This window comes from Sinocyclocheilus grahami, unplaced genomic scaffold, assembly GCF_001515645.1.
Source record: "Sinocyclocheilus grahami isolate Dianchi unplaced genomic scaffold, SAMN03320097.WGS_v1.1 scaffold1585.1, whole genome shotgun sequence".
Lineage (NCBI taxonomy): Eukaryota > Metazoa > Chordata > Actinopteri > Cypriniformes > Cyprinidae > Sinocyclocheilus > Sinocyclocheilus grahami.
This window is the reverse complement of record NW_015506764.1, coordinates 118,651-132,226: the sequence shown is the minus strand read 5'-3', so window position 1 is coordinate 132,226 and position 13,576 is coordinate 118,651. Positions and strand designations below refer to the sequence as shown.

The following is a 13,576-nucleotide window of genomic DNA, read 5'->3' as shown; positions in this document are numbered from 1 at the left end:
CTGGGTCAAAACAGCCCAATCGCTGGGTTTGTCCATATTTTACAAAGCACTGGGTTGTATTTAACCCAGCATTTTTTAGTGTATATTGTTTGTCCTGTTTGCAGTTGTTGGATGGCCGAGTGTGATTATTCATCAAAAATGTCTATCCTTGCGTATAATATGAATAATATGGAGTAATATAAGGGTGAGTAATTAAAGAAAATTTTCACTTCTGGGTCAATTAGTCGGCGTGGCTGACTCTTAACTTTTATAAAGAATATCTCTTTGGATTTGAGACTTTAGTCTTTGCAACTTTACAGATCTTCTTTATGCACCAAGAGCTTGTAACACTCCAAAGAGAAAGGAACAATTGAAATCGCATCATATGACCCCTTTAAATGAATATGAACTCACCATTGAACCTTCTGTTTTTGTAGAATAAAGACATGATGCATAGAACTTCAATCGCAAAAGCACCTGCAGCTACTGCTGCCCAATGATGATTTCTAGATTCCAGACTTCCATCTGCAGGAAAAAATGTAACACATAATGTTCTAAACATTCTATAAATTCATGCGACATGTAAATACTATAAATACCAATTCTGAGCTGCCAGCTGGAGTAGGAAGCTACTGTACAACAATTTTGCACACAATATTAAATTCTGACTGGTAATATGGTCATATTTACCCCATGATATTGTAAATGTCCGATTGCTTTGCAGGACACGACACTCATAACCCCGTTTCTCATCTCTGTGTATCTTCACACTGGTTCTTATTTGAAAGGTTTGATCATCATTAGGTCTGACTCCAGTAGAGCTGAAGGGATGGAGTGTGATGTTGTTTAGTGTGATGTTCATCTCTATGTGTTTGGGGTAGAAGCCAGTGGCCAGACAGGTCAGAATCAGCTCGCTTTGGTCACGAGGAGCTGCAGATGCAAACATGTGAAGAACTGGAGGAGCTGGAATAAGAAGCGCATCATGAATAAAGGATAGTGGAACTACTCAACTGATTCTGAACAAGAAGACAAATTATTGAGTTCAAAACACTGAAATCATTAGAGCAACACATACTGTTTTTCGAAGCATTAAATGTAGAGATCCAGTCCATGCAGTTGTTGAGGTATAACTGGAGAAGCTTATTGCGAAATCTGTCAGCGTCCCATTTCATTTTGGTTTCTTTTGCCTTTGGACTTTTATCAATCCACTGCAATGTGTAATGATTAAAGGCAATAAAATCCAGTCCATCATATCCGTACTCCTCAAATGCATTCACATGCATCACTGATCCATCTGGACGTTTCTCCACCTCACAGCCAACTCTCCTCTGTAGTGTATGGAGGCCTAAACATGTAAATTAATAAATAAATAAAAAACAACAACTACACATTATTACAAGTAAAAATATTTAATTGTATTTAAAAAATACAGTGGCCCAAAAGCATCTGAACACTTAAAAATATATCAATGTCATTTCACTAAAGCCCAATGAATTCACCATAACAACTGGAGCTTGTGCAGTTTGCCAGAGTGTTAACCAGATTTATAAACCAGTCTCTAGAAACATGAGGTTCTTTGGTATTTCTCCAGATTTCTGCATCAAACCAGTCTCTTTTCCAGGTTCCTTCTTCATTGCTGTAGTAAGAGATCCATATGTCGTCATACAGACACACTGCACTGAACACAGGGCCGGAGAATCCATCAGGTTTGGTGAGCGTGGTGTAAACAAACAGGAGATAGTGTATCTCTGAGGAAAGATAAATGCAAGACAATAAAAGGTGTTAAGGTCATGTCAACATTATATATAGTCAAACTGCCCGAGAGTGTTCCAAATAATATCTCTATCTCTCTCTTGTATAATTCAAAGGCCTCTCTAAGACAGGTCAGTTCACTCAGCAGCTTATTAACACTTGTTAACACCTGTAGGCTTACCACAGATTACTGTAACCATGGTATTGTGGCAGAAATGTGGGACATTCCCATCAAATTTGATTATATTATCAACATAGGCATGAATTAAACATTAAAGGAGTGATAGGTTGGAACTGCAATGTTTTTAAAGGCCCTGCAGGTTTTGTCCATTTGTATTTTTTCACTAAATAGGTGCGTTGAAAGGCCTTTATTACCGGTTATGAAAGCTGCCTGTTCTACAGATCATTCATTCACTACATCAAAAGATGGAGAACACAGTGTCCAGAGCGTCTAGTTACAAAAAAATGTTTATTGAATATAGTAAATATTTTGCAATAAAACACACACATAAATACATATACACACACACACAGGTTTGTTTTTGTGAAAAGTAGGGACTCTCCATAGGTGTAATGGTTTTTATACTGTACAGACCGTATATTCTATTGCCCTACACCAACCCTACCCCTAAACCTACCCCTCACAGGAGACTTTGTGCTATTTCAGATTTTCAATACACTCCATTCTGTGTGATTTATAAGCGTTTTGAAAAGTGGGGACATGGGGTAATGTCCTGAAAAGTCACCTTCTCCTTGTAATACCTATGTTATACCTTTGTCATTATACAAATTTGTGTCCTCATTTGTCACAAAAACGTGCGCACACACACACACACACACATTTATAAAACGGTTAGTTCCATTCCTCAATTCTGATTGCGGATCAGAATCACAACGGATGATAAGAGCTCCTATTCTGTTTTAAGACTGTTTCAACATTCTAATATAAGAATGTGATATATAAGAATGTTATAAGAGTCTTACAACATTCTCATATTAATATAAGAATGTTAAAATTCAGTTAAGTTTCTGTGACTGGTAGGTTTAGGTTTGGCGTAGGTTATGTATATACTATGGTGAGTTTTAACATTCTATAAAACATTATATATTATCATTTTTAAGATGTTGTCTTTGTGAGGTCCAACTAAAGGACCCCACAAAGTAGCATTTTTCTGTTTTTACTATCTTTGTGGGGACGTTAGGACCCCACAAAGTAGTATAAACAAAGATGAGTGTGTGCGTGTGTGTGTAAAAATAATCAGAGGACTTAATCTACGTCACAGGCAGGCAACAGGAAACAAACCCCAGCTGATCCAGAAGGCGAATCCAGCTTTAATTAACAAGACAGTACGTCTGTCACCACAGGCCAGTTCTTCCACCCTAATGTGGCAGTCTTGCAGTTCTATGCAAGAATATATTGAAATGACCAATACAGTGCATTAAAAAAAATCTCTCTTCCACTCTTCTTTCGCTGTACTTTTGAACTTTCCAAATTCCAACTGATTATGGCGGCCACAGAGAATCTGCTCAAATTAGGTTGAACTCTTTGTGCTGCCTCTGTCATTGCATGCACAAGAACATGGTCTATCACAGTAGCTCTGATTTCATCTGAAATGACTGTTCTTGGTCTTGCTCTTCCTCGTCCTCTTCTTCCTCCACCTCATATGCACTCTTTCAATACCTCTCAGATTGTTATCCATTGTTGATGGATGTCCCCGTACCATCTGTGCACTTTGAACTGGCTTATATTTGTACATTAACATATTTAGAAACAAGTTTGAACAATTTTGAATTATTGTGTGTAATCCATGACAGTTGTGCTTAACTTTTGATTTATTGTGTTTAGGGTTTGCATCACAAGTTCATCACAGTGCAAATTGAGTTTTAGAGTTTTGTTAAAAAAAAATAAAAAAATTTATTTGTTTAATTTCTACTCTACACACCGCTCAATCACATGCACACAGCTTACTGTAAGTTTTAATTGAGTGCATGAGATCTGCAATAGTGTCTAATCTGCCTGAACTTGTTTATGGTTTTGCAGAAAGGGATTTATTTGACAAATTGGTTTAGGCTATTGAGAATTTGGTTCAAAGAATGGGGTTTAGTGTCTTAGCAAATGCAAAAACCTGTAAAACAGTAATTTACCGTCACCTACTGGTGGTTGGGTTTCATATTTTGAAGTATCATTGCATTTTTCACAACATTTCTTATTTGTAAGTTTAAAATATTTAAAACATTAATCTTATAACATTATTTATGCATTTGAAATTTTGCACAGTAAATGCATTTATGGCACCTCAGATGCAGCTTCTGTTTCCTCTGCAGTGGAAAGATGGAGTGTGTTGATACTGATTTCATTTGAATGGTAACAACTCTACAGTTTCTTATTATTCTAACTGGAATTAACTGACACAATGTAAGAATTTGATGTGAAAGATGACACTTAATAAGGTTAGGGGGTAAAAAAAATGACAGTTTATAAACAGTGGGAAATGACATCTGTTTGTTACATTATTGTTACATCTTTGCAATCACAGAGCATTTTATTTTGAGAGTTGTTTAAGTGAGAGAACATCTGTAACAGTCCAGATTAGGGTTGCAAAGGGGCGAACATTTTTTCCGGAAACTTTCCATGGGAACTTTGTCTGGGGAATGTTGGAAATATTCCAAGTTTGAAACTTGCCGGGAATTTATGGGAATTAGGCCTAATTGAAAATTTGGTGAAATGTATAAAACTGTATCGTATACAAACATAAATATAACATTTTGTTTGATGCATGCACATGCATGCAAACTAATACAAATTTTGAAAAAAATAAAGTTATGGGGTATTTTTTGGGGGGGGGTCTGTGATGCTTTTTTCAGGATTTTTTGATAAATTAAAACTTATGAACAGTGTATATTCAAAATATAAATCTTTTCTAACAATATAAGTCTTCCCTACTACTTTTTTTATTATTAATTTAACACATCCTTGTTGAATAAAAGTATTAATTTATTTTAGAAAAAGAGACAAGATACAAACCCCAAACGTTTGAATGGTAGTGTATTTTTAAAAAAGGATTTCTATTTTAAATAAATGTTCTTTTTTTTTTTACTCTTTATTCATCAAAGAATCCTGAAAAAAAGAATCACAGGTAATACATTTTTTTTTATTAAAATTATACTAATATATATATATATATATATATATATGCAGCACAACGGTTTCCAAAATTGATAATAAATCAGCATATTAGAAAGATTTCTGAAGAATCATGTGACACTGAAGACTGGAGTAATGATGTAAAACCCAGCTTTGCATTACAGATATATATTGTTTTAAAGTATATTAAAACAGAAAACCATTTTAAATTGTAATACTGGTAATACTGCACAATATTACTGTTTTGTTCTGTATTTTTGATCAAATAAATGAAGGCTTGATGAGCAAAAGATATGCAATGTTTAAAAACATTAAAAATAGTAATGTGTCCAAACTTTTTACCAGTACTGTACTTCTGTATGATAACAGAAAGCTGGCTAGCAGAAAGAGCATCACAGCTTGAGCTAGCTAGCACATACCTCATAAATTGTCAATGAAATAGTGCTAACTCACTTAGATTTTTCATATCTTGATTTACTGGCTAGCTAGCTACTGTATAAACACTTTTTGGTATTTACTAGTTAAACTTGAATCCCATAGATCAAATATATTTAGAATATCAAAACTTAGATGCAGTCTTTGGGCTCAAATGCAGGAAGTGGGCTTCAGAGAAAATGGAGGGGAATCCCCCTCTTAGAGAGGATTGTGTGGGAGGAGGGTAATTTTTAGACTTAAAGGTGACATATGAAAATCTGATTTTTCCAGGTTGTAAGTGCTATAATCAGGTCCCCGGTGCATCTATCAACCAAGGAAACATGAAAAAGATTAACCCAGTAACTTTGTTTTGGGAAGCCTTTTTCTGCAAGCGTCTGAGAAAACGAGCGCGTCTGATTTCACTCCCTTGGTGACGTGGCAAAGGGATCTCATAATAATATTACCGCCCCTTAATCTGTAAATTTACACCCACGGCGGCCGTTATTGTGTTTTCGCAAGAGACAACGGTGCACCAGCTCTAATGCCATGGAGAAACAGAGGAGCACAGAACACGGTTTAGAGTCCCAGCCTCAGAAGAGACAACAGAGCAGTGCATTTATTGATTTATTTACTGTATATTGCTGCTGCCACACTGATCTAAAATAAACAAGTGATTTATTTCCCAGCTGTTTACCTTCACAGACATAACCCACTGTTTTTTGTAACTCATGTGTGTTTTTAAGGTAAACTTGTGTGTGAATGAGAACTTAGTTTAGTGCTCACATGCTGTGACAGCCGCTTTCTGTGCGTGTGCTTCGGATGTGTGCTCTCAGAAAACCGTGTATCAGAAGTTTAAACTCATATGGTGTAAAACGCATGACTTCAGCGATAAACATGATAATCAGAACCAAAACAGATGTTTTTAGCAGGTCCGAGCTGTAATGTACGGAAGGTTTAAGCGGCCATGCATTATTATTTTTTTCCTTCTCGTTTTCTCGTTATAACGACTTAATTTTCTCGTTATCTCGACAAAGTTTTTTTTCTTTTTACAATGATTGTTTGATCTACTGTTGTTATAGTAACGAACTCAATCTGATGGACAGATAAACCATGCGCTCTTACTGTAGCCTAGGTCGTGGATATTTCAGCAAATTTTGCTTCGCCTAGTAATAACGTCTACAATACAAAAATAAAGGCTGATCAATCATGGTTGATATTTCCAGAGACAGTACGCTAAACGTTTTGTTTGTGTAATTAGCATGTTTAAATGGTCAAAGCAACACCGCAAACACAGGTGGAGCGCCTTCAGGATGCAGAACTATTCTGAAATCTTTTAGAGCTGCTTGGATTCAACTCACTTTCAATTTTCCTTTTATTTGAAAGAAAATTATATATAATTTGTAATTTTTAGTAGTCATTATATGCTGTGACTGATATCATGTGCGTTACAAGCTTCTGTTTGAAAAGTGCGTTCATGTGTAGCTATGTGTATATGTGTGTGTGTGTGTGCGCTCGTGGTTTCCACAAAGAGTCCATGTAGAAAACACAAAAGATTACAACACTGTAGCACATCACTGAATTAAATTAGCCTATACACTTTACATATAAATCACATTTCTTATCAATATACATTTAATGATTAACAATAAAGATTAATAATAAGGAAAAGAGGCACATTACAAATAGCCTACGTCGTTGAAGCCTGTCCTACTGTAGATAAACAGAACACCCGCTTATTAACTAACAATAATGTACCTCAAAGCAGCACAAATAAAGATATAGGTGCAAACAGAGTGAGGTCAACCTTGGTTTTAATAAGCAGTTATTATTTTATGACACAGAACGCGTTGGTGAAACTCATGCATCTAGCAAGAACTTAATACACAAAATAGTCATATTGATTCAAGCATTTAACATTTATGAATGAATTAAATGTCAGTAATGAACAATACTGCACAAATTATAGCAATCACGAGGTCGTTCATATTCTATCCCAAACGCGTACAGTAAAGTGGACATACAGTATAGCCTACAACACCCCATCAGTTATATTCAGGTCAATAGTGCCACCTGTTGCCGCAGTTTTGTAACTTGGAGAACAACTTTATGTCGAGATCACGAGAAAATTAAGTCGTTATAACGAGAAAACAACTCCCGTTATGTCGAGATAACAAGAAAATTAAGTCGTTATAACGAGAAAACAAGGAAAAAAATATATTGCATGGCCGCTTAGAACTTCCGTAGTAATGGCGCAGCTCTATTCTGGAAAAGGAGGCGGGGAGCAGCAGCTCATTTGCATTTAAAGAGACAGGCATGAAAAACCGTATGTTTCTGCTTCCTCTCAGAAAAAGGCATTTTCAAAATGTTATAATACATGATCTGTGGAGTATTTTGAGCTGAAACTTCACAGACACATTCTGGAGACACCTGAGACTTATTACATATTGTAAAAAGGGGCATGATATGTCTCCTTTAAACGTTTGTTTAGTCAGTGTATTCGTTTTTACAACGGTATAGCCTATTAGTTGCACAGTATATTAGACACAGCACAATGAAGTTTTAAACATTTTTTTGTAATATTCATGTAATTTACAATTTTGCAAATTTCCAGTTTATTCCCATGGAAAGTTTGAGAAGGTCTTGAAAAAAATTCCCAGAATTTTGCAATCCTTAAACCAGATTGGGGGAATTATAATGTTTAATCATTTCTTTTAAATTTCTATTCATTTTTTGCATTGAAAAAAAAAAGTATAGATTTTTGTTTGTATATGCTGTCAATTATAGTTCTTGGAAAGAAAATTGGAATTGGCAAGAATCGTTATCGGCAGATCACACTAACAAAAAAAATCTGAAATCGGAATCACCAAGAAAATTGCAATCATTGCACCTCTAGTTAAAACATAGAAAACAAAATGTACATTTACTGCATTAAACATAACATCAAATAACAAAACATCAGTTAAACTTCAAAGCCACAGAGTACAATTACAAACTAAATTCCCTATGACTTACTTTTCAAGTAACTGGTGCACACATGATATATGTAACCACCGTGACCATTACACACAGGATGTGGTTTGCACTTAGCAGCAGCAGTGATCTTTTCCGCACCAAATCTATTTTGTTGTGTTGAAGTGACTAAGAATTAAATTAACAGTGCATTGTTCATGGTAAAAAAAAAAAAGAACATGGATTGATACGAAATGTATTAAACACACCATAAATGCACAATTAAAGTCTGTCTTTCAGAGTCAACACATGGATTTTTAGCTAAAGCAAGGAAAAGTAGCCTACATTTTTAGAAAAACGCGCTCATATTGCACTGGTGGAGTTAGAAAAACAAAGTTCTTTATGACCAGCAGGATTACTTGTAATAAGGATCTAAATGCAAAAGAAAAGCCACGACACGTTTCTGCCAACGGTAAGTTTTAACTGAAAATGTCTGTGATAGCCTACTTTTTAAGTAAGAAAAGCAGACTAGACTAGACTACATCACAGGTGTTAAACTCAGTTCCTGGAGGGCTGCAGCACTCTGCAGTGCGGTTGCTCTCCAGGAAGTTTGACACGTTTTGCCTGCTTACGCATGTTAATATTTACATCTATAGGCTACAGAAGTCAAATGCATAATATTTGTGTGTGTGTGTGTGTGTGTGTGAGAGAGTGTGTGTGTGAGAGAGTGTGTGTGTGTGAGACTGTGTGTGAGAGTGTGTGTGTGAGAGAGAGAGTGTGTGTGTGTGTGTGTGTGTGTGACTGTGTGTGAGAGTGTGTGTGTGAGAGAGTGTGAGTGTGTGTGTGAGAGAGAGTGTGAGTGTGTGTGTGAGTGAGTACGATGAGCCCGTGCAGCCTCTGCAACTCATACGCACCGCACTGCAAACGGATCCTCGCTTAACTTCGTTCAGTCTCAGCTGATATACTGCACTCAAGTGCCATGCATTACATAGGTTGTGAGAATCAGTGAAGACATCCGCGACTCGGAATTTTCGACTCCCTCTGTAGAACTATTCAGAATACACTCTTTTGGAGTCCCGTCCCCATCACTACTTTTAGCCAGTTAGCCGGTGTTCTGACGATTTGTTAGAACACCTGTTAATAATTCTCATACTCCAATCACAGCGGCACCAGTGACCTCTAACACCCGCAGGGGGTGAAACAAAAGAACATTATTGTAAAAATGCAGGTTATAGAAAAGACGTGTGTGGTTTCTATAGCAACAGACTGTAAATATATTGCTTTGAATCTCTGTCTTTTTTTAACATTGAGTCTTATATTCAGAGCATATCTATATTTACATTTGCAGATTACAACAACACCCCAAAATATTAGTCTTCTTCTCAGTGGCTTTCTGTGACAACGGCAGTCAGATCAGTTTCAAGACCAGCCGAAATCCACCGAGACCCTCTGTGTGAACAAACCTCAGAATAACTCACTGAACTGAGTGAATCTCACAAAAACTGTCCAAAAAAAGGTATCTATTCACATAAATATAATTCATATTATATTTTCACATTCAATATTTTTGTCACATTATGACATTACTTTCATGACGGTTAATCACATAAAAAAACCCTCCTAATTTGCAAAAAATAATTATTATTAGAATTGTGAAACATATGTCATAATACTATTTGTGCTATGTAATTTTGTAATAAAAAAAAGTTAATAATAATAAAAGAAAAAATATAACAATACATAAATAAAAAAATATCTATCTCATATTTCACCCCAAATGCATTTTTTAAATAAATAAAATAATAATTACAACAAAATAATAAAATATAATAATAATAATAATAATAATAATAATAAAATTAATAAAAATATTTAAATTGTGATCCTTACATCATGGCAGTATTTTTTAAATAAGCCCAAAAAAAATTATTAATTTAATATAATTTAAAACTTAAATTATAGTATTTACTGTACTGAATTTAATTTTACAAAAAAAAATCTAAATGATTAAAAAGTATTTGAATTGTAAACCTTACACGTAGTAGTACTGCATTACATTTTATAAAATAGAATTAAAATTAAATAAAAGAAATTAAATAAAGAAACATTTTGTGTCTGGATGGACATTTTTCATTACTTATTTACTTCTTACTCTTTGGGGGTAAAACGTGTGAACCAAACATTTGTTGTACTGAATTTAATTTTATAAAATAAAATAACAATAAAAGGGGGAAATTAAAAAGAAAAAGGAAAAGAAAGAATAATTGTATCAGGATGTTTTCATTATTTGGTGACCCAGACATTTGTTGTACTGAACCTAATTTCCTAAAATATAATAATAAAAAAGAAAAAAAATAGTGTTGGGACAGAATGTTTCTCATTATTTATTTACATATTACTCTTTGGGGTGAAATGTGTGACTAAACATTTTTGTGAGATTCACCAAAGCATCAGAAGCTATTAATGCCCATCTCTATCTGTGAACGGCAGCATGTCACAAAATAACACAAGCGCCATAGATATTCATAAATAAGAAACGCAGTGTGTGTTCAGTCGCAGCACATCCAGGCGAGCCGCTCGCTCTTCTGTGTCTGTGAATGAATGTGGCAGTGCACAAACTGATGAAGTTCAGTATCCTGCGGCCTAAGACTCGCGCTTTCCTGAGCTGATCGATTACAAAGCCACAATTCCCATTAAAGCGGATGTCCCATGGGTTCATAGCTGCAGCTAAAGGCTTTTATAAAACATTGGACAATATTCAAATCTCCTCGTATTGCATCGCTCTCCCGTAATAGTGCTTGGCACAGAAACGTGTGTTTGCAAACCACATTTCTTTACAGATATGAACGTATCTACATTCTTGCACGATAATGTACAAACAGAGAAGTAAGTGCAAATACAGTATGCATGCATGAGCTTCAGCGCTAAAACTGCACGAAACGAACATCTTCAAGGAAATAATACTGCCGGCTCACAGGAACGATCACTGCATGTCACTGGCAGAATGAGCTCCAATACCAAACACGAAGACAAGCCAGTACTTGGCTCTATATGACATCCTCATGACCTTTGACCATGGCCTGTGTTTGTTCGTTCACTCTCAGCTCATACTGTAGGGCCGGGCGATATATACTCTGTTCAGAAAATATCATTTATTTATAAAACGATGCAACATTGTGATGTTATTTCACCTCTAAGTTTGTGATTTTAACCAACATGTAAGTTTGATTCATTTCCATCAGTTCAAACTTTCAGTTTCAGCGAATTGATTCAAATGATTCAGTGATTTGTTTGCACGTTGTGTTCGTTTATGTGTTTACAAAATATCATATATTCATAAACTGAAGCCAAATGGTTTTATTTGGCCATTAAGTTTATTTAAACTTCAGAAGCGGTGAAAAGCAAATAAGTTTGATTCATTTCCATGAATCAGTTCAAACTGTCTGAGACAATGATTCGTTTGCATGTTATATTTGCTCTAGTGTTTATAAAAGATCGTGAACTGAAGCCAAGATAACTATGATTTTATTTGGCCATTAAGTTTATGATTTGAATTTCATTAGTAGTAAAACACAATTAAGTTTGATTAATTTCCATGAATCATTTCAAACCATCGGTTTCAATGAATCGATTCAAATGATTCGTTTGCGTGTTATATTTGTTTTTGTGTTTACAAAATATCATAATATTCATAAACTGAAACAACAGTGTGATTCTATGATCTGGCCATTAAGTTTCTGATTTGAACGTCAGACCTCAAAAAGCAAGTCTGATTCATTTTCATGAATCAGTTCAATGAATCAATTCAAATGAATCAATTATTTTTTTTGTTTGTGTTAATATTGCGTTATGTTTTGTTATATCAGTTCTTGTGTTTACATGATTTGTATTGTATTTTCAATCTTGCATTATACATTTTTAATCAAACTGGTTGAAATTGACTCAAATAAATCAGCTTTTAAATCCAAATATATAAATATTAATATACACTAAACATGGTCAAAGGCTGAAAAAAGTACATAATAAAATTGAATATCCTTTTTAAAATTTAAATATTATTTTTTACATATTATTTTATGATCATATCGCCCAGCCCTAACAATCTGAAGTATTAAATTCATATATAAATATGGTCCAGAGTGCTGGCAGAAGTTAAATAACATTGACAACCGCATTTCAACAAAAACAATGCTGAAAAAGCACGGACAGGAAAAAGCTTTCGTCGACCGGCAGTCATTTTTTACATTAAGAAAGAAGTGTTTTATGGTGATGTCTGAACATGATTCGCTGGGCTCTGAGAGAGTCACTGATTCAGTGTGAATCTGTCCAGCAGGCGGCGCTCTTTCTCTGGGTCTCTGTGTGTCTCAGACTCGGGGCTCCAGTCTGTGCGAGAGCTGGAACAGCGTCTGCTGATTGTCGATGATGTGAAGGTAATGGACGCTGGAGCGCACCTCGGGACCGTCACACGCAGAAAGCTCGTTCCCTGAGAAGAGGAGAAATCCATGCAGCTCAGAGACTCACTCAGCGCGGATCTAACCACACAGAGCCTGACCTGAGATATTCATCACAGCATAATTAACACGAATGCACCAATACAGACATTCTGGCTCATACAAATAGCTGATAATTAGCAGTGTTTGCTACGACAAGCATCATTTGAATCATTTATAGCTAATCATTTTTAAAGAGACCTGAATTTGAGTCTTTTATTTGTACTATTTTTTATTATTATTTTTATATTTAAAATGTAATTAAGTAAATTGGTAACCAAGATGCTAACATATACTATAAATTATATATATATATATATATATTTTGTAATGCGTGTTGTAAAGATCGCGAGTAAAAACAAAAGAAAAAGAAAACCTTACAGCTGCATGAGTCGTAACTGTCACGTTAGCCTGATGGGACCAAACTCCCTTTGTGATTTTAAAACGTAAGACAGTACCCAGATTTGAAGACTACAGTAAGATTTAACTTCTACTGTTAATAAGATTTTGGTAGGCTACTATTAGATGGATAGCCTAAATGTCCTAATTTGGATGGGCTACCTGTTGTTGGTTTATTTTTTATTTTATTTTATTTTATTTATTTTTTTTAAATAATATAATCTGATTATGATATACAAAACACTAATAGTGGGCAATACTATTAAAATGACTTGTATATATTTATTAACGTATATTGCATAATAAATTTATATTAATAAATTAACAAAAAATATTTTGTATATGTATATAAAATGGTAGTATAGTATATTTAGTAGTGCTGTCAAACGATTAATCGCATCCAAAATAAAAGTTTTTGTTTACATAATATATATGTGTGTGTGTACTG

At 34.7% G+C, this 13,576-nt stretch overlaps 2 protein-coding genes across 3 annotated transcripts in view; both read right to left on the bottom strand.

The window, feature by feature from the left end:
- Positions 1 to 1,313, bottom strand: part of LOC107571358 (patr class I histocompatibility antigen, A-5 alpha chain-like) — a gene marked incomplete at its 5' end in the record, with an annotated part of 2,812 nt that extends 1,499 nt beyond the window's left edge. The window contains 3 exons of the mRNA XM_016257678.1: positions 394 to 504; positions 670 to 942; positions 1,055 to 1,313. Of these exons, the coding sequence (XP_016113164.1) occupies positions 394 to 504; positions 670 to 942; positions 1,055 to 1,313 (643 nt within the window). The remainder of the gene's footprint in view (positions 1 to 393; positions 505 to 669; positions 943 to 1,054) is intronic.
- Positions 1,314 to 12,306: 10,993 nt separating this feature from the next.
- Positions 12,307 to 13,576, bottom strand: part of LOC107571363 (rap guanine nucleotide exchange factor 5-like) — a 75,990-nt gene continuing 74,720 nt past the window's right edge. For both annotated transcript variants that reach the window (XM_016257683.1, XM_016257684.1), the window contains exon 26: positions 12,307 to 12,722. In XM_016257683.1, coding sequence (XP_016113169.1) covers positions 12,604 to 12,722 — 119 coding nt within the window. In that variant the 3' untranslated portion in view covers positions 12,307 to 12,603. The remainder of the gene's footprint in view (positions 12,723 to 13,576) is intronic.